Below are 27,157 nucleotides of genomic sequence, written 5' to 3' on the forward strand. Positions count from 1 at the left end.
CCTCTCTGGAAAATTGCACTTATGCGACAGCCCCCCCCCCCAACCCACATATGAATACACATAATTTGAAATAAAAATAAGTCTTAAAAAGAGAAAAAAAAAAAAAAAAGCAAAAAGGAAACAGGAGAAGCTGTTCTTCCAAGGATGAACAGAGGTCCCCCAATGTGACTGTCTCCTAGTTCTGTCGGTTCCTCTAAGATCAGGCTGGAGATACCCAAAAGGACAGAATTGGTATTCCAGAGCGTCCTGGAAGTCACCAGTTAGACACAACATATCCTCTTGTCAGGCTGTCGATTTTACCTGAGGATGTGGCGGCAGACCCATTATATTTGATATTAAATGAGCGCGATGCGAACGTCCCAGGAGTGTTCAAGATAAAACCGGACACTGCAAAGAGGGGAAAAGGGATGCTCTGCTTTTAGGAAGTGGGTGAGAACTGCAAGCAAGCAAGCAAGCTAGGCGTCCGGGCACAGGGCGCGACGCACCCAGGCCTGCGCCGGGAGGGAGAAAGTGAAGCTGGGAGCAGCCACTCCCAGTCTTGCTGGAATGCAGTTGGAGGGGTGGGGGGGCGAGCCGGGAGCGCGCGGCTCCCAATCACGGGCGGCGGAGGAGGTGGAGGAGGAGGGCTGCTCGAGGAAGTGCGGCGTGAAGTTGTGGAGCTGAGATTGCCCGCCGCCGCCGGCGACCCAGAGCAGCCCAGGAGCGCCCCTTCCCAGGCGGCCCCTTCCGGCGCCGCGCCTGTGCCTGCCCTCGCCGCGCCCCGCGCCCGCCCGCAGCCTGGTCCAGCCCGAGCCATGGGGCCGGAGCCGCAGTGATCATCATGGAGCTGGCGGCCTGGTGCCGCTGGGGGTTCCTCCTCGCCCTCCTGCCCCCCGGAGCCGCGGGCACCCAAGGTGGGTCTTGGTTTGGAGAGGGCTCTGGCCGCTGCGACTGCGCCCACGGGCGGCCGGAGCCGCGGGGGCCCCGAGAGTTCTGCCGCCGGGCGGTCGGGGGCGATGGGACGATTCCGGCTGCCGGCGCCGGGGCCGGGAGGGGATCGGAGCAGCTGGGGATGGGACAGTCACCCGGAGGACCACTCTGGAGGTCCAGACCAGCCCCTTCTGGCCACACCGGAGCTTCCCGGGCTCCAGGAGACTCCGGGAACTCCTCGGGAAAGTTCTCTGAAACTGGTCCGAAAGTTTTCCTCTGGAGCGCTGTGCGTGCGTGCGCCTGTTTCCCCCCTTCCGAACCCCCTCACGCTTTCTCAGAGCTCTTCCAGTTGGCAGCCTCCGCCTCCGGACCGGACTAGGGAGGATGCCTTCGGGGGTCCCCTCTGCCCCGCCCCTCCCCCTTCCCACCCCCTCCGGCCCTTTGGGTTTTGTAGGTTACTCCAGCTTCCAGCGGGGTCGCCTTGGAGGGGGCGGTGGGGAAAGTAACCAGTCCTGGACCGAGTGGCCGGTCCGCAGTTGAGTTGCCTCTCGATGGTGTCTGGGATTTGGAGGGGCAGACATTTGTTTTGAACAATCTCTTCTCTCTCTTCTCTCTCTCTCTCTCTCTCTCTCTCTCTCTCTCTCTCTCTCTCTCTCTCTCTCTCTCTCTCTCTCTCTGTCTCTCTCTCTCTCTCTCTCTCTCTCTCTCTCTCTCTCTCTCTCTCTCTCTCTCCTGTGCTGGGGATGGAACACCCCCCCCCTCCATCCCGGTCTCGCGTGCTGGGCAAGCCCTCTACCACTGTGTTGCACACTCCACAGCCCCGTTTTGAACAAATTTCCTAAGAGTCAGCTTCAATACTGTGTGCTTTGGGATTCTGGGAAAGCTCGATCTTGAAGGGTGGTCTTGTGTTTTTCCAGCTTCCATACAGTAGTAAAGTGGGAAGGTTCTTGGGCATTTGTGAGGCGGGCATAGAAAAGAAGTAAGGTCAGCTAGGGGTAGACAGAGAGCTGGGTTGTTTTCTTGCCTCTATCTTCATGTTGGGGGCTGGGAGGGTGACCCGGGAGTGTGTATACTGACCCATATGTCCAGTATACACCATAAGCGGAAAAGCTTATAGTCACTCCGTGTGGGTCAGCTCGGCCAGGCTCCGTGGGTGGTGGTTTGCATGCATTCCTTCTTCAATACTAAGAACAACTCCACAGTGGAAACATTAGTAGCCTTTCTCATTGTCCCAGGGTGAAAACCTGGGCTGGGGAAATGAAATATCATGGAATAAGTGGTGGACTCCAGGCAGTGTGACCAGCCACATGACATGATATATGATTCACATTAATCCGAGTGAACAGTGGGGACACTGCTTTCTCAATCAGTGGGCTGTACTGAAGGTACAAAAAACAGGTTCTGGGAGCAGGGATGTTCTTCAGAGGCCAGGGAACCTGGAGGCTGGTGGGGTATCACCATCTGTTCCCCCATCAAGAGCTTGCCTCCACCCCCCACCCCACCCCACTCCCCTTTGTGTCTGAGGTGTTTATGATGGTTGTATGTTTGTCCGGGTTTCTGTTGCTAAACAGCAATCTCTCTGCTGACTTGGGGACACAGGATGAACTCTGCCCTCTCTAGGAACTCCCTCAAGGTACTGGGCCATATCTGTTGTAAACACCAGGAGATGCCCCTTGCCTTGCTGAGGATCTAGTCTCCTTTCAGTTTCTCAGGAGGTCAGCCTTCCTTCAGACTTTCTGTTGACAAGAGTGAGGTTAGGCCCTTCACTGGAGTCCGGTCTGCAGTTGGCCTGGAGCAATCCGTGCAGTGTAGAGCTAGAATCTGAGGGGGACTGCTCTCCAGACAGGGAGCAGAGGGCGGGTGAGCCTTCATCCCTTCAGACACACTGGGTGCAGAGAGGGACAAGACAGAGTCTGTCTTGCCAGAAGTGGTTAAAAGGCAGTGTACCATCAGCTTCATTAGCTCCAGGTTCTCCACCAGGTGTGTGGTAGAAAGGAGATCTGGGAGGCCCAGAGAGTCAAGATGTTGCTGGTCTCCTCAGTATGCAAGGTTTCGGAAAACACAGTCAACAAAGGTCTTTAACTGCAGGGCTCATTCCTACTTCAATTCCTAGTGTGATTCTCTCCACGCCCTTTCTCCCTTTTGCTGTACAGGGACTAAATCGATTCCCCTTGCAGAGGACCTGGGCTCTCGGTTCCCAGTTCTTACATGGTGGCTCACGTCCATGACTCCACTTCTAGGCAATTCGATGCTTAATTCTGACCTCCATAGGTGCCAGGCATGATGTGTGTATCACACACACGAGGGCAGGCAAAATACTCATACACATCAAATAAAATAAATCCTATCAAGAGATAAGTATATGGCATTATAAAATCAAGTGGAAAGGTTTTCTCTTTTCTCCTGTAATTACCCAGAGCCCGCATGGTGCTTCTCTCCTGTTTTAAAAACTTCTATGTGCTCCCTATGCGGCAGATCCTTTTTCATAAATGGCTTTGTGCCTTCTCTGCACTGTCCTGGGAAGCAGGTGTGCAGATGAAAAAAAAAAAAAAAAAAAAAAAAAAAACTCCACCTCAGAGAAATGAAGAGACTTACAGGGGGTATTTAGAGATGGTCAGAGTTTTAGTCACCAAACAGGAATGGACTCAAAAAGCCTTGTGGCAGCCAGGCAGTCACACAGGAAAGTGTCCCTCTGTCACTCAGGATGGCCCTTCCTAGCCCCTGTCCTAGGCTGGAGAAGGTGCCCTGTGATGGGGGCCCGAGTTGCTTTCCTGGATGCAGAGCTCCTGTACAGCACCTGCTAGCCTTTCTCTTGGGACTTCAGCAGTGCCAGGAATGGAGGAGGAAGGTGCAGAGACCACTACTAGGACATACAGGCCCATGGGAATGATGTGGGCAACTAAAGTGGAAACAAGAGGGACTGGTGAAGCCCGGGCTCCAGGCAGAGAAGGGCCAGGGAAGGTGCGTCTGCACTTGAGTGAAGGACTGACCCAGGAGAATCCCTTTCCTTTCCCCTGTGGAGAGCTCTCAGTGGTCTCAGAGAGTGACCATCTGTGATTTGCTTGGCCACCAGTGAGGCAGAGGATGTGGGGGGAGTTGGGGGGAACCTCTGTCCTCAGCAGTGGTTAGAGAGTGAAATCGTTAAAGCTGATGTTTGGGTTGCTGCAGGTCTGTTTACAAAGCTTCCTTATGTTTACTGAGTGTTTCTCTTCCTTCTGTCCTTTAATGCACAGGGCCCTTGGGAGGGGAGTGAGAGCTCTTACTACCAAATTGAGGTCAGTAAATATTCACCGAGGGGCCAACTAAGTTCCAGTCTCTGTTGGGCCTTAGAGGTCAGTCTTATTTAGCTTGTGCCCTAAAGGTCTGAGCAGATCCTCTTTGTAGCCCAAGAGTAGCTGACCCAAGGTTCTGGACAAAAGACCTGGAGCCTAGACTCCCGCTCTGACACCAGCTTCTTAGAGCTGGTGTGTGTGGCAAGGGAGCCCTGGTGTCACTTGAGTGAGCTCTGGCCTCTGACCTGCTTGGGGAGCTTTGGGAATGTAGGTAATTTCCTGGCAGGGTTTATGAATACCAAAAGAAATGTTGGCTTTCACACTGTGAGCAAGATAGCAGCTGGGGGCTCAGGATGCAGGAGATCCTGGGTTCTCTTCTCAGCGCTGCAAGTGAAGACAAGAAAGAACACAGTGTGGACCAGTTGGCAGACAAGAGCCCACGTGAGAAGCTCGAAACTAGGGCTAAACCTTGATTTCTAGTGTTCAGCAGGAGGGACCCAAAGGACTGGGGCCAACTGTGAGCAGAGGGGTGGGTACTTTTTGCTTTTGGTGTGGAAGCTCTTCACTAGATGGTGTTCACACTCATTCATTCATTCTCCCAGGAGATACTTGTCCAGCACACACTGTGAGCCATGCCCTCGCCCTGTGATGGTCCTGCTTCATACTGCTTTTGTCTCCAAGAGCTGGAAGATGGGGTTTCTGAAGGGGACACCTGACCTGGAGGCAGAGAGCATCCCGTGTAGAATTAGAGCTTTTTGCCCCACCCTGAAATTCTTGGAATGGGATGGTTATGGGGACCATGGTCAGAGCTGGTGGAGAAAGCTTGGTAAAGAATGGGGGAGCAGTAGGGAGGCCGAGACTTGGAAGGGGTCCAAAGGCTTTCTTGGCCGTATGTCAGCATGGTGTGTGTGTGGGGTGTCAGCTGGCAGCTTCTAGCTCCCCTGGAGGAGGTCTCAGGGTACCAATTTTCCCACCTGTCTACAAACACTTTAAGAACTCTTACTCAAACCAACCACAAATCAGATAAACAAACTGGCTAGTGGGGTGTGGCTGCCACTCTTTCTGACCTTCTCCCTAGCCCAGCCACCCTGCCCTGCCTGAGCCTGTGTGTTTATTGGTCTCACTGGAGAATTGTGTTTTTATGTTTGTGAGGGGTGTGGCATTAGTGTGTGTGTTTTGTGTGTGTGTGTATAAGTATGTGTGTGTGTGTGTGTGTGTGTGTATGGTATGTATGTGTGTGGTTTGTCCATGTGTGTATTGTGTGTGTGTGTTGTATATGTATGTGGTGTGTCCATGTATGTGTGTAGGTGGTATGTCCATATATGTGTGTGTGGTATGTCCACATATGTTTGTGTCATCTGTCCATGTATGTGTATTTGTGTGTGGTGTGTCCATGTGTAAGTATGTGTGTGTTGTGTTCATGTATGTGTGTTTGGTGTGTTCATGTATGTGCGTATGAGTGGTGTGTTCGTGTGTGTGTGTGCGTGCGTGTGTGTGTGTGTGTGTGTGTGTGTGTGTGTGTGGTAAGGTTTAATGAAAGGAACAGGGGAGCTGCGGCAAATCTGGAGGCAAATTGAGCTTCTGTCACTCTGAGGCTGTCCTTCTGGTCTGCTTTGTGTTGCTGGGATTGGAACCCGGGGCTTTGTGCATGCTCTACAAGCGGTTTGCTACTGAACCCGTGTTATTACCTTGGATGGATCAGTTTTCTTCTTTGTAAAATAGAGGCAGTAGCCTCAGACCCTGAAGTATACAGTAGGTACTCAGCTACCATGGTGTTTACTATTGTTTTCCTATTGCTTGGCTGCCACAGCTGGTGTCCCTTTCCCTCAGAGATGAGGCAGCAGAGGGCTGCAGGGGGTAAACTGCCACAGAGGGTGGGCCTCTCCACTCCAGCTCCAACATCCCTGTCCCCAGCTAGGCTGGACCTGGGATCTGGGCCTGGAGACAGCTGTGCATAAAAGCAGCTGAGGCTTCCATGTTGGGGGAGGTCCTGGCAGCAGGGCGTTATTTTGGGCTTGGCTGCCACCCCTAGCTCCCGTTTCTTTTGGGAGCCTTGTGGGGGGTGGGGCTGGGGGGGCGTGAGCAAGAAGACAGAGGGTAGGGTGCGAGTGGGTGCGGTATGGGGTGGGTAGGCTTGGCTGTCTCCCCTCCATTCAAGAGATGAGCCTTTGAGTTCTATTTCTGATCCTTCCTGTCCCCCCTTCTTGATTCCTTCCCTCTCTTCCCAGAGAAGAGGCTCTCTTCTTGAAGGCCATCAGCTTGATGCCACTAAAGGCAGCCTTAGCCCTGCAAGCCCTCCTCAAATTTGGAGGCAAGAAGATAACTAGGATTTGTCTTTAAGCTCCTAGGAGCTGGGACAACAGAACTCCTAAAGTCTGATCCCAGAACTGATCATTGTATTGTCCCTTGAATCTGCACCCAGTCACTGGAGGGCAAAGCAGTAACCAGTAGCGAGTCCCTGTCAGGAGCTCAGGCACCCGTGGGCCTGTGTGTGTGAAGACAGCCACCACCCGCCTCCCCCCCAACAACCTCCTGGGCAAGCCGCACTAGGTGATTCATCTTCTCACCAGAGCAGAAAAACAAGTTCAACTGGACACTTTAATCTCTCCCCTGCTGGCAGGCTTGGTGCCAGCTGTTACCTGGAGCCCCCTAGCTGAGGGGCAGCTTCTCCTATTTAGGACTTAATGGGAGGAACGGCACACCAGCTTGAGGGTCAGGCAGGCTAGGAACGGGCAGTGCATCTTGGGGACCCCTTTGGCTGGTAGTTGGCACTAGGCAGGTACGCAGAGTAGTGCCCTTGTGGCAGGAGTTTCGTGGCATACCCTCTGCCAGCTGCTTCTGGAGTCCTGCCCCTGGAGGAAGGTGAGAGAGTCAGTGTAGGAACCGGCAGTGTCTCGCCCTGATTAGGATCTTCAGCCAGGTCCCCTACCTGCTGTCCTAGGCTTTTTCTTTTCCATGCAGATGGTTTCCAAGGAACTCTACAATGATGACCAGGCCCCTGGCTACCCTTATGTCCTAGCAATGACTCCAGTCAACCCTGTTTGCCCATGTTTTGGGTGGCACTGTGGGGGCAGTTGTCCTGGTTAGGGAACTTGACATGTGGGTGTGTTGGAAGGACAGGAAGAGAATGCCCTGAGTTTATGCATGTGTGGGAGACGGATGGGGGAATCCAGAGGGGTCTGATTCATCATAGCCTCTCTCCGGGGACTTTTTACCCTCAGTTCTGGGACAAAGGGAGGCTTTCTTTGCCTGCTAAAACCCAATATGGGTGGTAAGCACTAAGGAGCTGACACATTAGGGCCCCTCTGGCTGCCCAAGGTGACCCTGCTGCAGGGGGCCTCTCTTCAGCTTGCTGACTCTTTCCCAAACAGAAGGGCATTCTGCACCCTGTGGATGCAGAGGTGTGGGAGGAAAGGCTGTTAGCCATGCTTTCTCGATGTCTGAGGTGACGTGACTCCAGGGAGTGAGTGTGGAGGAGGTGATAGATTGGAGGGGATCATGGCCAGCGTCCTGACCCACACTCTCCCTTCTATCAGTGTGTACCGGCACAGACATGAAGCTGAGGCCCCCTGCCAGTCCCGAGACCCACCTGGACATGCTCCGCCACCTCTACCAGGGCTGTCAGGTGGTGCAGGGCAACTTGGAACTTACCTACCTGCCTGCCAGGGCCAGCCTCTCATTCCTGCAGGTGAGACCTGGTCCTCCTGAGTGTGAAAGGAGGCGGGGGAACCCTTTCCCCAGAGTCTCTCTCTTGTGGTTCCTCAGTCAGGAGTGCCTTTCTGATACTTAAAAAGCAGTTGACTTCTGCAGCGACTGGCGTGGTCCAGCCGTCCCCGTCATTGTTCCTTTAGGAGTCTGAGTTCCAGGTCCAGCTCTGTGGATGTAGACCCTTAGTTTCTCCTGGCCGCAGTTTCTCTATATATTGGACTAGCAGACACCCTGGCCCACTGTTGTGAAGAATGCTAGAGACTATTTATGAGAGAGGGTTAGATGTAGGAGAGCAAGGAGTCCAGCCCACTTGGTTGTATCTATAGGCCCTGGAGTAGTGCAGCAACGAACAGACATGGGTCTGTTCAATCACAGAAGCCATCTTGTACAGGCCCTACTGGGATGTGCCAAGAGGTGGGGGCACTGGCTTATCAGTCCTGATTAAACAGACAAGACTTTGCCGAGACCAGTGAGGAATAGCCTAGGGCTCCATCTTGGGCTCCAGGGGGGTCGAGACTGCTCGGTGGCTAGCTGGGCCTTGCAGGACATAGCCCCAACCCTGGGTTACCCTTGGGCTTTTTGAGGTGTGGGTGCTTCTCAAGCCCAGAGGCACCTCACTGTCCACCAACCCCCGCCCCCGCTCTTCACACCAGGACATCCAGGAAGTTCAGGGATACCTGCTCATCGCTCACAACCAGGTGAAGCACGTCCCGCTGCAGAGGTTGCGCATCGTGCGAGGGACCCAGCTCTTTGAGGACAAGTACGCCCTGGCTGTGCTAGACAACCGAGATCCTTTGGACAATGTCACCACCGCCCCAGGCAGAACCTCAGAAGGACTGCGGGAGCTGCAGCTTCGGAGTCTCACAGGTGCTTGGCTACCATTGCAAGTGTCTCCTGGTTCTTGGTTGCTGACTAAGCCATTCTGGCTGTGGAGGGGCTCTGTGAGGATGCAGGCTGAGCCTCCCTCTCTTTTCGCCCTTATGAGGATTAGAAAAAGAAGTTTATGCGGCGGCTCGGTGTCAGAGTGCTTGGTTAAGCATGTGCAAGGCCCTGGGTTTGAACCCCTCCTCCTCTTCAGGAAGATGAAGCTTGCGTCATGTCCACAATCTCATTATTAGAGAGCAGGCTGGGTTTTCTCTCCATCTTGGCCATGTCAGCGTATGCATGAGCAACCTGAGGAATGTGACAGCCTGTAGCTGGCGGTGTCCCCCCTGGGGTAGCCGGGCGCTTTGCATGCTGGTTCCCCCTTCAGTCAAACTGCAGTCCTGAAGTCCCGCTACTAGGCCGCTACTAGGCCGTCAGGTGTTTCTTTTTGTTATGTTTATTTTGGTTTTCTGGTTTTGTGGTTTGGAGACTTCAGGCTGACCTTGATCCCAAAAGCAGTCCTCCGGCCTCAGCTCCCTACTGCTGCCACCAGTCTTCTTCAGTGTGAGCCTCACTCCACAGAGGAGAAATCCAAGGTTTGCAGGGTCCCACAGCCAGTCAGGGGTGAAGCAGGATTTCAGACTTCAGGGCCGATTTGTTGTTCTTGATCAATCTGGGGATTGATCCTACGTATGGACCAGATGGGTGCTTTGCTCTGCCACTGAGCGATACCCCTGCCTCCGAGCCTCTGTTTACCCCACACACAGTGTTCACAGGATGAGGTGAAAGGTCCCAGCCACATGAACATCACCCCTCTGCCGTCCCTATCTCCTCTTGCTAGTCTCCGGTTAATCCTGAGTGTGGCGGACACTCACAGGGAAGTCAGGATCCCCCAAGGGCAGTCAGGAGGGGGCTGACTATTCCCTTTTCCACAGAGATCCTGAAGGGAGGAGTTTTGATCCGTGGGAACCCTCAGCTCTGCCACCAGGACATGGTTTTGTGGAAGGACGTCTTCCGCAAGAATAACCAGCTGGTTCCTGTCCACATAGACACCAATCGTTCCCGGGCCTGTAAGCCACGTCCATGTGTCAGCGCACCTGACCCAGACTCCTGACAGACAGCCCCATCTCAGCCACCCACCCCCGTCCTGTCTTTCTCCTGTCACAGGGCTGTCCTCCTGCCCGTAGGCAGGACATCCTCCTCCTGAGGCCTCTTTCTATTTTGGGTCCCCTTTGCTGTGTATCTGCACTTGGGCTCTGCTGACACGTTCCTCCCTCTGTTCACTCAGTCCTCCCTGCCTCTCGCTCAGCCTCCCTTTCTCTGCTTCCCTCCTTTGCTGCCTTTCTTCTCTCGGCTCCCCTCCCTCCCTGCCTCCACCCCCTCTCCCTGCCTCCCTCCCTTACTGTCTCCCTCTGCTTCTGTCCACAGGTCCACCTTGTGCCCCATCCTGCAAAGACAATCACTGTTGGGGTGAGAGTCCTGAAGATTGTCAGATCTGTGAGTCGGAGGGAGCCCCAGTGTCTGGGGTGGGGCTGGGGCCGGTGGATGGCTGGGAGTAGTGGAGTGACTCGTCTCCCAGAAGGCCATGGTGCTGAGGGTCTGGTGCCCAGGCCCTACCCAGCTTCACCCTGTTCTTTCACCAACAGTGACTGGCACCGTCTGTACCAGCGGCTGTGCCCGCTGCAAGGGTCGGCTGCCCACGGACTGCTGCCATGAGCAATGTGCTGCAGGCTGCACGGGCCCCAAGCATTCTGACTGCCTGGTATGTGCCTGTCGCTCCTGTGCCCTGTGGGCCAGCCCTCCAGGATGCAAGGGGTGGGCTTCTTTCCTGGCACTGCCCTGCTGCCATTGGCGCACAGGTGGAAACATCACAGTGACCACCAGCGGCCTGTCTCTGCCAGGCCTGCCTCCACTTCAATCATAGTGGTACCTGTGAACTGCACTGCCCGGCCCTCGTCACCTACAACACAGACACCTTCGAGTCCATGCCCAACCCTGAGGGTCGTTACACCTTTGGTGCCAGCTGTGTGACCACCTGCCCCTGTGAGTACTGGGGAGAAAAACATCCCTTTAATGCCTTGGCCAGGGAAGGTGGCTTGTATAAAAGGGAGCATGTTGTGAGTATCGATCGTGTGCCCCTTGGAGGGCTGGTCCTGACTCTCAAGTCTGGGTGCCTTATCCTTTTCTCTTCTTAAATATGGAACACTTCGAATCTTCGAGAATTGGCGTGTTGTTCTTGCGCAGGGCCATGCTAATCTTCTCTGTATTGTTCTCGTTTTAGTCTGTGTGCTGCTGAAGTGAACGCCTTACTCTTTTTTTTAAAGTGTACCTTATTTATAGTTATTTTAAGCCTGTGCGTGTTTTGCCTGCCTGTATGTCCTGCGCACCTGTGCACTGTGTGTGTGCATTGCCTGTGGAAGTCAGAAGAGAGGGAATCAGATCCCTTGGAGCTGGAGTTACAGGTGGCTGTGGGCCACCATGTGGGGGGCTGAGAACTGAACCTGGGTCCTCAGCAAGAGCCATATCTCCAGCTCTTGCCATTTTGTTTTGTTTTGCTTTGTTTTAGACAGGGTCTCTCTGTGGTCCTGGCTGTCCTAGAACTTACTGTGTACAGCAGGCTGGCCTCAAATTCCTAGAGAGCCTCCTGTCACTGCCTCACCCATCTCTCTCAACCCCCCTTTTAATGTCAGGATCTCGTGTAACTTTAGCCTGGCTTGCCTTGAACTTACCACACAGCCAAGAATGACACTGAACTTTTGATTCTTCTTCTTTGCTCCTGCCAAGGGCTGAGAGTACAAGTTTATGGAGAGTCCAGGTGTGTGGAAGAGAGTCCAGGTGTGTGGAGGAGAGTCCAGGTGTGTGCAAGAGAGTCCAGGTGTATGGAGGAGAGTCCAGGTGTGTGGAGGAGAGACCAGGTGTGTGGAGAGTCCAGGTGTGTGGAGGAGAGTCCAGGTGTGTGGAGGAGAGACCATGTGTGTGGAGAGTCCAGGTGTGTGCCGCTACTCCTAAGTTTTTGCCTCATTCTGTTTAACAACTACATAACAGGTGGCATCAAAAGAGCCCTGACTCAGGAACTGGAGCGCTGGATTTGAAACCTGTCCCCTACCTTTAATAGTTTTAGTGCTTTCCTCTTGCTGGGCCCCAGTTTCTTCACCTGTAAAATAGGGGCACTATTTGTCCCATCCTAATAATTGTGTAATGTCTGAATGAGTTAATATTTGTGAATCTTTGAGAACAATGTCTAGTCTGTACTAAATACTCTTTTAAATGTGTCTTGTTCCTTCATCTGCGTGAAGTAGGACTTTGTGTGGCAGTAACCCTAAGCACTGTGGACACTTAGGGACTGGATTTGGACCTCAGGACCTTCTTTTAATTCTTATTATGGGAGGTGGAGTGAGGCTTTTCAGGTCTGGCTACACTTCTCTTTGGTCAGGGTGAGAGGACAAGGTGGTGGTGGGGACAGATTGTTTGGTCCAAGTCCATGTTCCTGGGTGGCACAAACCTGCCACCCTGACACTTGGAAGATAGAGGTAGTAGGCTTAGGGGTCCAAAGTCATCCTCAGCTGCACAGTGAAAACTCCTTTAAAAAAAAAAAATTCCCGTTCTGTTACTTAGTAGCACAATGACCAGTGACCAGAGTGTATAACTCTGTGCCTTGATTTCCCTTTTTTGCAAAGTACAAATAGCAGTGCTGTTCACACAGGAGTGTAATGAGGGGCAGAAAGTTCTGAGTCCGGACGGGCAGAAAGGACCTTCCAGGGTTGGTGGGTACTGTTCTTAGAGCTGGACTTCGTAGCCTTGGTTGTGGTTGGCTGGGCGGAAGCTAGGGCACATGGACGTGTATTTCCAAATCTGTGCAGACAACTACCTCTCTACGGAAGTGGGCTCCTGCACTCTGGTCTGTCCCCCGAATAACCAAGAGGTCACAGCTGAGGACGGAACACAGCGCTGTGAGAAATGCAGCAAGCCCTGTGCTCGAGGTAACCATCCCTATTCCAAGACCAGCTGTGGCCCCTGCCTGCCATCCTGGCCTGGTCCACCCACCTCTTGCTTAGATTCCTCTCCTGCTGTCATGACTTACCCTGCCCCTCTCCAGATCAGTCTCCTGGGTTTCTCTTGTCAGCATAGGGTAGAGGTTTGTCACTTCAGGAGGGGACAGCAGACAGGTCTCTGGTATGCGATGTGGTTCTGAGGTGGCCCCTTTCACCACCCTTTCCTTCAGTGTGCTATGGTCTGGGCATGGAGCACCTTCGAGGGGCGAGGGCCATCACCAGTGACAATATCCAGGAGTTTGTTGGCTGCAAGAAGATCTTTGGGAGCCTGGCATTTTTGCCGGAGAGCTTTGATGGGTAAGGGTACACAGTGACCTGAGGTGGTGTCAGGGAGGACTGAGAGTTCGAGGCCAAGAATTCACAGGAGGCAGGTGGAAGATCAGAGGGAGCCAAGGACACATGGAGTTAGAGGTTGTGTGTATACGTATCATTTAATCCATAGGCATGGGCATAATGTGGTGGTCAAACCATCTAGAGGGGACATTGTTAATGTTGTGTGTGTGTATTGGTGAACACAGAGTGACAGCTTTGGCCGGGGAAGGTAGTTTATGGAAACTGCCATGTATCCCTTGCTTTGGGGAATTGCTTATGACAGTTTTTGTTGGGGTGCCTCTTTTTCTTTTTCATTTATGTTCATTGGTGTTTTACCTGCATGTGTGTCTGTGAGGGTGTCAGAAGCCCTGGCACTGGAGTTACAGATAGTTGTGAGCTGCCATGTGGGTGCTGGGAATTGAACCTGGGTCCTCTGGAAGAGACGCCAATGCTCTTATCCGCTGAGCCATCGCTCCAGACCTCAAGATGGCTCATTCTTACAATAGCTGCAGAACAGGAAGCAGCAAAGACAGGTGACAGAGCCCAGACTTGGGTTTGAAACCTACCTCAGTCCGTCAGTCTGTCTGTCTATCTGTTATTCTCTTTCTGTATCTGTGTCTGTATGTCTATCTCTGTCTATCTGACTGTTATTCTCTTTCTGTGTCTGTGTGACGTGTGTGTCTGTTTGTGTTCAAAGGACAATCTCGTTATGACTCCTCAAGAGCCATCCACCTTGTTTTTCAATATAGGGTTCCTCTCTGTCCAGGAGCTCACTAAAACAAGCTACAGCGATGGTCAGGGAACCTGAGGAATTGTTTTTACATCTCCAGTGCTGGGATTACAAGCTCAGTATCACACATGGGCTGCTGCTGCTGCTTTTTTCTTCCTCTTCCTCATCTCCTTCCCCTTCCTCATCTTCTTTCCCCTCTTCCTCCTTTTCTTCCTCTTCCTTTTCTTCCTCCACTTCCTCCTGACAGGATTCCTCTGTGTAGCCCTGATTGTCTTGGAACTCACTCCGTAGACCAGGCTGGCCTCTAACTCACAGATCTGCCTTCCTCTATAGGTGCTGGGATTACAGTCATGCTTTCTTATATGGTTACGGGTATTGAACTCGGGTCCTCATGCTTGTATGCTAGAACCCTACTGCTTAGCCTCACTGCCTTCTCCTCTTCTTTCTTGGTGCCTCATGTGTAAAGTGAGGACCATCATGGCTCTATGCTCAAGGTGGTTATAAAGTTAATATTCGGGACAAGCTTAGAACAGCGCTTGACAGATGCTGAGCGCCCCCTGTGTGCATTTTAAAATCTGCAGAGATCAGGGTTTTATGTGTCACGGATGGATACTGAGTCATTTTTCAAATGTCTTTCCTACAAACAGTTCAGCTGGTTTATGCCTCTGGCAACAGAAGCTAGTGTCTATGCGGGATATACTGCAGCTGAGCCTTCTAGACCAAAGGAAACAAATACTGCTCTGCCAGACTTTGACCCTAGGCTTTGAGTCTCAGGATGAGAACAGCCAAATTGATAGGCTTTAAGTGAAGGCATCTGTGAGGGTGGAAAATGGTTTGTCAAGGCTTCCTGGGGATCCTGCCCTACTGACTCCTGATCCCTCTAGGAACCCCTCCTCTGGCATTGCCCCTCTGAAGCCTGAGCAGCTCCACGTGTTCGAAACCCTGGAGGAGATCACAGGTGGGCTGTCTGTCCGTCCTCCTCCATGGGGGCTAGGAGTTCTGGACCTTTCTACATACTCAGCCCCCTCCTCCGCCTGCAGGTTACCTATACATTTCAGCATGGCCAGACAGTCTCCACAACCTCAGTGTCTTCCAGAACCTTCGGGTCATTCGGGGACGGATTCTCCATGAGTAAGTGGGAGGGGAGGGAGCCTAGGAGGCGTGGCTACATACCCTGCGGTCCCTTGGTGGTCAGAAATGGGCCTAGAGTCGGTACTTTCTTGAGACTGGAAACCCCATTTCTACAGTGGCGCCTACTCATTGACCCTGCAAGGCCTGGGAATTCACTCCCTGGGGCTGCGCTCACTGCGGGAGCTGGGCAGTGGACTGGCTCTCATTCACCGCAACATCCATCTCTGCTTTGTACACACTGTACCTTGGGACCAGCTCTTCCGGAACCCGCACCAGGCCCTGCTCCACAGTGGGAATCGGCCGGAAGAGGAGTGTGGTAAGACCGGAAGCCCAGCACCGAGGGGCAGTACCGAGGAGTTGTCAGTAGCCTCTGGCAGCAGCCTCCTGAAGCCTGTGCAGACCTCATGGCTTAGAGCCCTGTTGTTGTTTGGAGACAGGGTTTTACTCTGTAACCCTGGCTGTCCTGGAACTGTGTCACTATGTAGACCAGGCTGGCCTCAAATTCACAGAGACCTACCTGCCTCTATCTACGGAGTGCTGGGGTCAAAGGCACGAGCCATCATGCCGGGCTAGAGTCCTGTTCTCCACTTGCCTATGCCTATGGAAGACTTAGTCTTGAACATGGTTTTCAGTTGTGTCCTTCCGGCCGTCCCTTCCCTGTTCCTTAGACCTGAGCCTCTCCAAACACTTCCGTCTGCTGCTTTTCTTCTCGCTGCAGGTCTCGAGGGCTTGGTCTGTAACTCACTGTGTGCCCATGGGCACTGCTGGGGGCCAGGGCCCACCCAGTGTGTCAACTGCAGTCAGTTCCTTCGGGGCCAGGAGTGTGTGAAGGAGTGCCGAGTTTGGAAGGGGTATGAGTTTCAGAGGAGTGGGTGGCTGGAGGGGTACTTGGAGCACACCCCCTCCACACTGGCCCCGTACTACACCCACCTTTCACACAGGCTCCCCAGGGAGTATGTGAGTGACAAGCACTGTCTGCCGTGCCACCCCGAGTGTCAGCCTCAAAACAGCTCAGAGACCTGTTTTGGATCGGTGAGGTGCTGGTGGGCTCAGGGATCAGGGAGGGTCGAGCTGAGGGACCAGTACATTGCTGCAGGGCGAAGCCAGAGAAGGCTTCCACTAGGGTCTGGAGAACCGGGGCAGGGAAGATCAGGGAGGCTGAAATTGGGGACTGGGGACTGCTCACACTGTGCTGTGGACTCTGGGCTACCCCTTTTTGCTAGCGACACTAGAGCCCCTTCGGGCTGGGAAAAGGTTCCAAGAAGCCCTGTGTCCTTGGCAGTGGCTGCGCTAAAGTGGCTACCAAATGCAGAACATGTTTCCAGCCTCAGTGTTCACTTCTATAAGGTGAATGTTGTAATAGCCTTACCTGGTTCGGGTGTGGTGAGAACTGAATTAAATGGGATTTGGCACAGTGCCCAAGCATGAAATAAAACCTTTGTACATAATATCTGTCACTTGTCACACCTTAGGGAACGCACGTCCCTCTCTGGGTGCCTCTACTTCCTGGTAAAGAGCAGGGATGTTTACTCCAGTAACAGGGAGGCCATGTTTCTGGTTTGGGGACCCAATCCTTCTGCTATGGGACGGCAGCCCTCAGCCCTCACAAACCTTTCCTTTTTCTGCAGGAGGCTGATCAGTGTGCAGCCTGTTCCCACTTCAAGGACTCCTCCGTCTGTGTGGCTCGATGCCCCAGTGGTGTGAAACCGGACCTCTCCTACATGCCCATCTGGAAGTACCCGGATGAGGAGGGCATATGTCAGCTGTGCCCCATCAACTGCACCCACTCGTGAGTAGAGGGAGTGCATCTTTTCTGTAGAGAGGAGGGTCTTCATGATAGAAGCCCCTTTAGAGCTCTTATTGTGGAAAGGGCATAAGTCTACTTTCACTCACATTTGAAGCGTGATTTGTGTATCTCTTTTCTAACTACAAAAATAACACATTAGGGTCTGGAGAGGTGGTTTGGTGGTTAGGAACACTCGCTGCTCTTTCAGAGGGCTGGAACTTGGTTCCTGACACACACTTCAGGAGACTTGTGATTGCCTGTTAGCTAGCTTCAGGGAGAGCTGATGTCCTTTTCTGGTCTCTGCAAGTGTACACACACACACTCACACACACTCAGACACATACATGTAAATAAAGTAACACATTAGGGGCTGGCAAGATGGCTCAGTGAGTAGAGGCACTTGCAAGCCTAGTGGTTTCAGTTAAGTCCCCAGGACCCACATGGTAGAAGGAGAGAACCAATTCCCAGAGGTTGTCCTCTGATCTCCACAGGCCTGTCATGGCTCATGCATGTCTTCCAAGCGTGCACACACATGCAAAGCAATAAACCAATGTAACTAGAGTAAATCTGTACAGTAGTGCATTAACATTTTAAAACTACACATAAGACATAAAATAACGCTGCTGGTGGTTCTACTGTGAATACTTTGAACTGTTTTCCCAACCTCCTAGTGCTGGGGATTGTGTAGACAATTTGAGGACAATCAGAGGACAGTTTGAAAGAGTCTCTCCCTTCCCACCATATGAGTCCCAGGGACTGAATGTAGTTGTCAGATTTGGTGGCTGAACCATCTTGCCAACTACCAACGGGATTGTTTCTTTCTTTTAGGAGTGTGTGTGTGTGGTTTCTATTGCTGTGATAAACACCACGATCAGTAGTCACTTGGAGAGAAAAGGACTTATTTAACTCCACATCACAGTCCAATCCAGGGAAGTTAGGGCAGGAATTCAAGATAGAAATCTGCAGGCAAGAATTGCGGCAGGGGACGTGGAGGAACTCTGCTTACTGGCTTGCATGGCATGGCTTGCTCAGCCTACCTTCTTACAGTGCATTGGATCACCAGCTCAGAGGTGGCACTGCCCACCGTGACCTGTGCCATCCCATAGCAAGCATCAATCAAGAAAATGCACCACAGGCTTACACATAGACCAGTCTGGTGGAAGCATTTTCTCAACTGAGGTTCCCTCTTTCCAAATGGCAATGGCTTGTGTCAAGGTAACTTAAAAATAGTCAGTACAGATTGTTTTGCCTGCATGAAGATCTGCCTGGTGCCTTTTGTAGGCCAGAAGAGGCAGTCGGATCCACTGGCCCTGGAGATAAAGTGGTGTGAGCCGATATATGGGTGCTGGGTTATCCAACCTAGGCCCTCTGGAAGAGCAGCCAGTGCTCTCAAATTCTAGCCATCTCTCTAGTCCTGTTCACCTCTCCTTCTCCTCTTCCCCTCCTCCCCTTTCCCTCTTCTTTCCAGACAGGGTTTCTCTGTGTGCCCCGGCTGTCCTGGAACTAGCTCTGTAGAACAGGCTAGCCTTGAACTCGGAGATCTGCTTACCTCTGCTTCCGAGCGCTGGGACTGAAGGTGTGCGCCACCACTGCCCAGCCTGCCCTCATTCCCTAAGACAATACAACTCTTCCTGTCATGTCCTGTGCTTTGCCTTTCGCCCACTTTCTGCATCCTCGTCTACAAGTGTATCTCCATCTACCCCTCTACAAACGTCTCAGTTCATAGCATTTCACTCAGTACTGGCCCTATTTGAGGAATATCATTCTTGCTTGCCTATATATTTCATCCTTACCACAGTCCCCCCCCACCAAGTCTCCCTAACCCCCCAATCTATTCCTCCTCCATTTCCCCTCAGAAAAGGGCAGGCCTCCCATGGATATCAACCAGCCATGGTTTATTATCACTTTGCAGTAAGATTAGGCACCTCCTATTCTAGTACGGCCTGATTCTTTGTCTTTTTTTTTTTAAACGGTTTATTGCTGTTCAGCTCCACACACAAAGGGGCATCTGTGTGGATGCCTTCTTGTGGCCTGGTGTTGGCAGGGTGATACCAACTGTTGAGGCAGGACTGTTGATATTTTATTGCTTGGTTGTTGGAGACAGATGGCAGGACCTTGTAGACAGACCCCCTTCTCCCTAAGCTGTAGCCCAGCCCCTGCGTGTTCAATAGGTCTAGCCAAACTGTCCTCACGTGTACCATATACCCTAGTCCTCTTTCATGGAGGGAAGAGAGTACCTTCCCACCATCATAGTTTACCTGCTTCCTGCCCGGCTCAGGAAGTTACAGCAATGCAGGGGAGGTGGGCTCCCAGACTGAAGAGGGAATCTTCTTCTGGACTGGTACAGAGCAAATTGGTGACCTGAAGCCCAGTTTCTACTTGTCACATGGGAATAATCCTGCCAGACCCGCTCCTGGAGGCTGTCCCCAGGTTTGGTGATGGCACTCTCTCTTTTGCAGCTGTGTGGACCTGGACGAACGAGGCTGCCCAGCAGAGCAGAGAGCCAGGTGGGCTTGAGCCCCAGAGGTACCCCATACCCCCCAGATTCCTTCATTGGCCTCGGTGGTCAATAATGAAGAGATTACCCAGCATGCTGCGCGTGCCTCCCTCCTTAGCCCATTCTTTCTCTTTAATTTTTGTTTTGATAAGTGGATACACTCTTCCTCAGGATGCTGTGGGGTAAGGGATGCTGGGAAATGTGGTTCCCTAGGGATGTAGGCCAGGTTCAAGCTCCTAGAACTGCGGAGTGCAGTGGCAGAGCCTCAGCAGATTCCAGCAGGGCAGTTAGAAGTTTCCAGGATGGGGTGTTGTGATTTCTTTGCACTCTGGTGGCAAGTCAGGCAAATCTAAAGGTCACCAAGAGCTCTCTGGTGTGTGCTGTGACCCACACACTGGTGCAGAACTGAGGCCATGAGGTCCAGTGTAGGGTAGTGTAGGGTTCTTGACCCTGGGCCACAGGACTCTGGTTTGCCAGAGGAGAGCTTTAGAAAGGAGAAAAGCAGCCTAGAGTACGCTTTAAAGAGCTGCTATTTGCCTGTGAGGCAAACATTAGATACCGGCTATAACGACAGGCCTCGTGCAGAGCAAGATGGGGTTTAAGGGAACAAGGATGACAAGGGTGTGTTCTGCCTGCACATAGTGGCAGTAACCCCAGCATGTGGGAGACTGAGGCACATAGATTGTGAGGACAAAGCCAGCCTGGGCTATATCGTGAGGTGGCCTTAAAACTAACCAACAAATAACAGTCTGATGAATATCCAGGGACCCCGTGTGCCCCAAGATGAGCTGAATCATAGACGATTATATCATGGAGGAATCTGGGTCCTAGTAATGGGAACCTGTGTGTAACAGCTGCAAGGCATAGGAAACCATGGCTCCTTGAAGAATGCTTTGACTAGTACCTGAGAGTCTTGGGGTACATATTACTGGACCCCATTGCATGTCTGGCAGAAGCCCCTGGGGGTGGACTTCATGGAATAGATTAACAAGGTCTTTGGTGGATTTTCTCCCATAACGTTTTTGAGCCAAGGAACCTTCCTGTCCCTTCACGGGGTCTCTTTGAGCTCTCTTCTCAGACGAGTCCCCAATCTCTGACCCCATTTCCAGCCCAGTGACATTCATCATTGCAACTGTGGTGGGTGTCCTGTTGTTCCTGATCATCGTGGTGGTCGTTGGGATCCTAATCAAACGAAGGCGACAGAAGATCCGGAAGTACACAATGCGTAGGCTGCTGCAGGAAACAGAGGTGAGGCATGGTGCAGCCCTCCTAGTGCCCCCCCTGCATCTGCAGCTTGCTTGGCCCTCACTCTACCACCCTCTTGGTCCAGCTAGTGGAGCCACTGACGCCCAGTGGAGCCATGCCCAACCAGGCTCAGATGCGGATCCTAAAAGAGACCGAGCTAAGGAAGGTGAAGGTGCTTGGATCAGGAGCATTTGGCACTGTCTACAAGGTCAGGAGGGACCAGGTTCTGGCATGAGTGGAGTGAGCCAAGCTGGAGGTGGGGGAAGGACACCCCACAATGGCTTGCTGGGGATCAGCTAGATCTGGAGCCTGATTCAAGTCCTTTTCTTTTTGCTCAGGGCATCTGGATCCCAGATGGGGAGAATGTGAAAATCCCTGTGGCTATCAAGGTGTTGAGGGAAAACACATCTCCTAAAGCTAACAAAGAAATCCTAGATGTAAGCCCCTCCCCTCTAGTGAATGTGAGGAGCCCCCCTTCACCCTTTCCCTTGGGAATGTGGGGAGCCCCTCTTCACCCTCCCCCTTGGGAATGTGGGGAGCCCTTCTTCACCCTCCCCCTTGGGAATGTGGGGGACCTCCCCTTCACCCTCCCCCTCGGGAATGTGGGGAGCCCCTAGGTGCAGATCTGGGCTCCTAAACCTTGACTGTTAATATTCCTAGTCTGAAGGCCCTGGCTGTAGCTGGTGAGGGATGTGTGAAGGTCTCTGGGAAAGGACAGTAGGTGGTTTCCTGCATCCCTCTGTACCCTTGTCTGCAGGAAGCATATGTGATGGCTGGTGTGGGTTCTCCATATGTGTCCCGCCTCCTGGGCATCTGCCTGACATCCACAGTACAGCTGGTGACACAGCTTATGCCCTACGGCTGCCTTCTGGACCATGTCCGAGAACACCGAGGTCGCCTAGGCTCCCAGGACCTGCTCAACTGGTGTGTTCAGATTGCCAAGGTATGTGCTTTGGGGGTTGCTGGCTCTGTGGGTCCTTTGGGTGCAAATCCCTGTCTTCATTTGGGGCCAGGATGAGGTGGAAGTGTCCCTAAGATGAGATTTAGACTCATGTTCCACGCTGATGCCCTTTGTCCAGGGGATGAGCTACCTGGAGGATGTGCGGCTTGTACACCGGGACCTAGCTGCCCGGAACGTGCTAGTCAAGAGTCCCAACCACGTCAAGATTACAGACTTCGGGCTGGCACGGCTGCTGGACATTGACGAGACAGAGTACCATGCAGATGGGGGCAAGGTTGGAGGAGGGAGTGGTGGGGTGGGCAGGATTGGTATTTGGCCTTTGGGAGAACTTGGAGAAGGGTCACCTCCCTACCACACCCAGGCAGGATTCCTTGCTCTGCATTCCCAGGTGCCCATCAAGTGGATGGCATTGGAATCTATTCTCAGACGCCGGTTCACCCATCAGAGTGACGTGTGGAGCTACGGTGTGTGGAGGCGGTGACTGGGAGGGCCGGATGAGTGCCCATGTCAGGGTGGGATACAGGCTGAAGAGTGAGGGTAGGGATGGAGGGAAGAGGAGGAAGGTTGTTTATGTCTACCCTGTGAGATCTTCTGGCCACCTGGGGAATGAGAAGCCTGGTAGACCCATTCATCTTGGCACAGCCCCTCTCTCTGTACCCCCAGACTTCCTCTGTTCCCCCACTCCTGATGCCTGTCTTAAGTGTGACTTGCACACCCAGACTTCCCTCTGTCCTCAACTCCTGATGCCTGTCTGTCTTAGGTGTGACCGTATGGGAGTTAATGACTTTTGGGGCAAAACCTTACGATGGGATCCCAGCCCGGGAGATCCCTGATTTGCTGGAGAAGGGAGAACGCCTACCTCAACCTCCAATCTGCACCATCGACGTCTACATGATTATGGTCAAATGTGCGTGGCAGGGCTGAACCTCAGGCAGAGAGGAAGGGTGGTAGGACCTATGTGTGGGCATGTGTAAGCCAGGGATAAAGAATAGGACGTGAATGGACTCGTGTTCTTGAGGAGGCCTCAAAGGTGCTTTACCTATCCACAGTAGAAGTCCTACAAGGGGATGGCTGTTGAGAGATGCCGGTTTAAAGGGGGAACCCTAGAAATTCTCCAGGGTTCTGCCTCAAGACCCCAGGGTCCAGTTGTGCTCCGCCATGCGAGGACTTTCAGCTAGCCAGGGTTGTCTAGGCCAGGCTGGTCCTCGGGCTGGTCCTGGGATAAGGATGCTGACAACTTTCTCCTGCTCTAGGTTGGATGATTGACTCTGAGTGTCGCCCGAGATTCCGTGAGTTGGTATCAGAATTCTCCCGTATGGCGAGGGACCCCCAGCGCTTTGTGGTAATCCAGGTACTGGGCCTTCCCAAACCATTCCTGCTCTGACAGCACCCTCCCTCCTTCAGAGATCACCCTCACCTCTAGCCTAAGCTTGGTGAACCCTTCCAGGGAACTAAACAGCAGGCTTGGGGGGCTGTCACCTTGTGTCTCCTTCCTTCCTAGAACGAGGACTTGGGCCCATCCAGCCCCATGGACAGCACCTTCTACCGTTCACTGCTGGAAGATGATGATATGGGTGATCTAGTAGATGCTGAAGAATATCTGGTACCCCAGCAGGGCTTCTTCTCCCCAGACCCTGCCCCAGGCACTGGAAGCACAGCCCACCGCAGGCACCGAAGCTCGTCCACCAGGGTCAGTAGCCATCTTGGAACAGAGGCGGTCCTGTCCTTTGAGCTCCCCCACCTTTGCCTTTCCTGAGGATTCCATTACCATAGCTGCTTTCCAACCCTTGGGACCCCATTCTCTCTATCACGGCTCCCACCGTGACGTGTGTTTCTCTCCTGGGACCCTGTTGTTCCCCTCCCAGACCTCTGGGCAGCTCCCATCACGACCCTCTCTTACCACAGAGTGGAGGTGGTGAGCTGACACCGGGCCTGGAGCCCTCGGAAGAAGAGCCCCCCAGATCTCCACTGGCTCCCTCAGAAGGGGCTGGCTCCGATGTGTTTGATGGTGACCTGGCAGTGGGGGTAACCAAAGGGCTGCAGAACCTCTCTCCACATGACCTCAGCCCTCTACAGCGGTACAGCGAGGATCCCACGTTACCTCTGCCCCCTGAGAGTGATGGCTATGTGGCTCCCCTGGCCTGCAGCCCCCAGCCCGGTATGGAATCTAGGCCCGAAGAGATTGGGAGGAAAGGGGAGTTAAGAACCCTCAGGCCACACCCACTGAGGGGCAATGGTGGGACAGGGATATCTTGGACCCTTTCCCTAACAAATTCTCTTCTCTCCTCAGAGTATGTGAACCAGCCAGAGGTTCAGCCTCAGCCTCCCTTGACCCCAGAGGGTCCTCTGCCTCCTATCCAGCCTGCTGGTGCTACTCTAGAAAGACCCAAGACTCTCTCTCCTGGGAAGAATGGAGTTGTCAAAGACGTTTTTGCCTTTGGGGGTGCCGTGGAGAACCCTGAATACTTAGTACCCAGAGAAGGCACTGCCTCTCAGCCCCACCCTTCTCCTGCCTTTAGCCCAGCCTTTGACAACTTCTATTACTGGGACCAGAACTCATCGGAACAGGGGCCTCCACCAAGTACCTTTGAAGGGACCCCCACTGCAGAGAACCCTGAGTACCTAGGCCTGGATGTGCCAGTATGAGACGTGTACAGAAGTCCTGGGCCTTCAGAGATAAGAAGGCCCGACTTCGGTCTCCATTGCCACAAAGCAGGGAGAGGGTCCTCTGGCCATGTTACATCCAGGGTAGCTGGCTATACCAGGAACCTGCCCTAAGGAACCTTTCCTTGCTGCTGGAATCCCGAGTGGTCGAGAGGGCCCTGCCTGGCTGGAAGAGACGGCACATTGGACATCCTCAGTGGATTATAGACCCTGCACTGACAAGACTATAGCGTCCAGTGGGTAGCATGACCAGGGCTCCTTACCTGGCCTGGCTCTCTTGGTTCTGAGGACTGAGGGAAGCTCAGCCTACCAGGGAAGAGGCCCCAAGGGACTATCCTGGGGGACAGGACAAGCCACTAGGACTGAGATGTGTGCATCCCAAGAAGGGGCTGCACTTGCGTCCAGACCAGTCTTTGTACAGAGTGTATTTTGTTCTGTTTTTACTTTTGTTTGTTCTTTTTGTTTTTTAAAGATGAAATAAGGACACGGAGGAAGAGTGGGTGTTAGGATGGTGTCCCTCTTTCTTCATCTGCAATGAGATTTATAAAATAGCTGGGTCCCAGCCTGTGTCTGGGAGTGGTCCCGGGCTAGACCTTATTGCTCCCCTGACACACACAGCTCCTCCTGCAGTGTGTAGAGATCTTCCAAAGGTTTGAGATGGGTAGGCTTTGGGGTTGAAAGACTGGGAAGTTAGAATTCCTTTCTGAGGGCCCTTTGGCAACAGGATTATTCTCCACTGGACAGACTCATTCCAAGGCCCCTCCAAAGTGAAGTCCTTCCCTTCCAGTGAGAGGGGCACTGTCATGTGACTCACTTTCCTTGTTTTAGAGAGAGAGAAGTATCTGAGCAGGAAAACCCCCCACCCAGTAGGTGTTAACTAGGTTTTTAACAGGGCCAGACTGTCCTGTGTGCTCCCACACAGGCTGGACATAAACACTCGCCAGTTAACCCAAGTGTTTGTAGTTACTCTTTATTGCCAGGAGCCGACACTGCCCAGGACTCGCGGACAATAAGTTATATTAACTGTGGCATCTGAAAGGTATTGCCACGCTGGGGAGAGGACCAAACTGCAGAGGGCACAGATCCCGGGAAAGGAATATGAGGAGGCAGTGGAAATGCCCACAGAGATCATCTCTTTTCTTCCTTAGACCACACAAATGTCTAATCCCTCCTTGTGCGGAGGTCAGGGTCTTAGCTACCTAGAGCTAAGTGAGGGGCTAAAGGTACAAGGAGTTCCTAGTGTCACCACAAGGAAACAAAGGTTTAAATCCCAGAACCAAACTTCCAAGAATCATTTTTAGTCACAGGATGACGCAGGGAGGCCTGCTGTTGGTAATCTTTTCTAAGGGTTCTCCATTGCTGGCTCTTCGGATAGCTTCCATGAGCTAGAGGACAAAGACATGAGCCAGTGTCATGCATAGGAGAGGAAGGTGTGTCTAGTCTCAGCCAACCTCCCAATGCTGCAAATACTCACGTCTTTCTCATAAGGAAAACCCCCATTCTCCAGCTTGGAGAACACCAGCTGTCCATTGATCTCAATCTCGAAGGCCCCTAGCAGGAAATGAACGAAAGAATGAGCTAAGAACAGGCAGAGAAGTTCAGGGAGGTCCTTGGCAATACTGAGACTCCAGTCAAAACTCTTCATGGTCTCTGTATTCGAGACCCGGTTTTCAGATCCTTAAACCATCATTACACCATTAAGAGTTCCTTCAAACCCACAGTAGGCATTTTTGCTATGTGCCAGACGCTGCTAGGGGCTTTATGTACAGCAGCCAATGTCAGCTCTAGAAGGTAGGAGAGCTTAAGTTTATAACATGGACTGACTCAGCAGGTGCTCTGCGGACCTCACCTGTTCCCCCGAGTCGCGACTCAATCTCGATGCCCGGATACTCCTCCTTCACAGCGCTAGCCAGCTCCAGGTAGGTCGCCTCAAAGCCGCAGGGTTTACTGGAGAGAGACGTGGGGTGAGCTAGGGTTCCGGGGGTGGGGCCTCCCATGGACCAACCCCCATCTTGCCGGCGAGCACAAGAGGCTCCTTTTCAACCCGAGTGGCTCACCAGTATTCCACCATGATGTGGACTCCACTGCCTGCTTCCACCTCCCCGGGAGGGGGCACTACGGACACCTGCCCCGGCTCCCCACTCATTGCTGCCCGCTCCGCTGCAGGGCTGCTTCCGGGTGTGACGCCACGCCAAAGTCACGTGGGGGGCGTGGCCAAGGCGTGACCGGACCTCGCATTGCGTCTGAGCGCCCTCTGCCGCCAGCTGGTACTGTTACACCTTGATCCTGCTGGAGAGCTAGTAATCCTGGACCAGCACTGATCTGGGTCCTGTGAGCGCTGGATTTTTTTGGCATCCAATGCTCACAGGACATCACAGATTTGCTTACTAACGAACTGTTTGTGATTGCAAAGCTATTCTCCATTTACAAAAGACAGAGAAAATGGGGCAAGCGGTTGCGGTAGCTGATGGTTTTGTGATTGTTGTTCCCCCCCCCCAATAGCATGATGACAACACTTGAAACCACACCATAGTTACATCCTAAATTCTTTTCTTTTTTTTAACTTTTAAGAATATTTTGGTTACATATATATGTGTGTGTAAGTGTGAATTTGTGTACGGGAGGGCATCTCTTAAAACATACTACATTTATTTATTCATTTGTGGATGAGTGTGCATTGGAGACGAAGGCCATTCCACAGCGTGCTTTGGAAGGTCAGAGTACAGCAACTTTCAGCGTTCGGTCTCCTCCATCTATCCTGTGGGTCCCAGGGACTGAACTCAGAGTGTCAGGCTCTGTCTCAAAGGTCTGTCTCTTACAGGTTAGGCGATCTCATCCGTCTAATACTCTAGTTCTTTTGACTCGGAAGTGCCCGCATCCAACTTTATGTACACCCATTTCATCCCAGCCTCTTGCTAGAGGGCTAGTATTATAGAACGCAGTTTGAAATTCTGGAGGCAGCCTGGGTCTTCCCTGCCTCTTCCTTCCCTGAAGCACCACTGCAGTATCATGACAAGTCACCCATT

The 27,157-nt window shown here is 52.8% G+C and overlaps 2 protein-coding genes across 2 annotated transcripts; one reads left to right on the top strand and one right to left on the bottom strand.

Annotated features, from left to right (window-relative positions):
* The first annotated feature begins 739 nt into the window (after positions 1-739).
* Positions 740-24,664, top strand: ERBB2 (erb-b2 receptor tyrosine kinase 2). Its single transcript, XM_080922196.1, has 27 exons — positions 740-893; positions 7,718-7,869; positions 8,543-8,786; positions 9,656-9,823; positions 10,182-10,250; positions 10,400-10,515; positions 10,655-10,796; positions 12,614-12,733; positions 12,976-13,102; positions 14,732-14,805; positions 14,888-14,978; positions 15,095-15,294; positions 15,697-15,829; positions 15,920-16,010; positions 16,607-16,767; positions 19,224-19,271; positions 20,371-20,509; positions 20,592-20,714; positions 20,845-20,943; positions 21,264-21,449; positions 21,586-21,741; positions 21,856-21,931; positions 22,228-22,374; positions 22,721-22,818; positions 22,969-23,157; positions 23,373-23,625; positions 23,758-24,664. Exons 1-27 carry the CDS (start codon positions 821-823, stop codon positions 24,111-24,113), a joined length of 3,831 nt encoding a protein of 1,276 aa, XP_080778322.1. The 5' UTR covers positions 740-820; the 3' UTR covers positions 24,114-24,664.
* Positions 24,665-24,790: 126 nt separating this feature from the next.
* Positions 24,791-26,310, bottom strand: MIEN1 (migration and invasion enhancer 1). The gene is made up of 4 exons (XM_080922900.1): positions 26,189-26,310; positions 25,981-26,078; positions 25,606-25,682; positions 24,791-25,516 (listed from the first exon to the last, which is right to left on the bottom strand). The coding sequence occupies exons 1-4, from the start codon at positions 26,275-26,277 to the stop codon at positions 25,433-25,435; spliced, it is 348 nt and encodes a 115-aa protein (XP_080779026.1). The 5' UTR covers positions 26,278-26,310; the 3' UTR covers positions 24,791-25,432.
* Between the last annotated feature and the right edge of the window lie 847 nt (positions 26,311-27,157).

Source organism: Micromys minutus (assembly GCF_963924665.1).
Source record: "Micromys minutus genome assembly, chromosome: 10".
NCBI classification, from domain to species: Eukaryota; Metazoa; Chordata; class Mammalia; order Rodentia; family Muridae; genus Micromys; species Micromys minutus.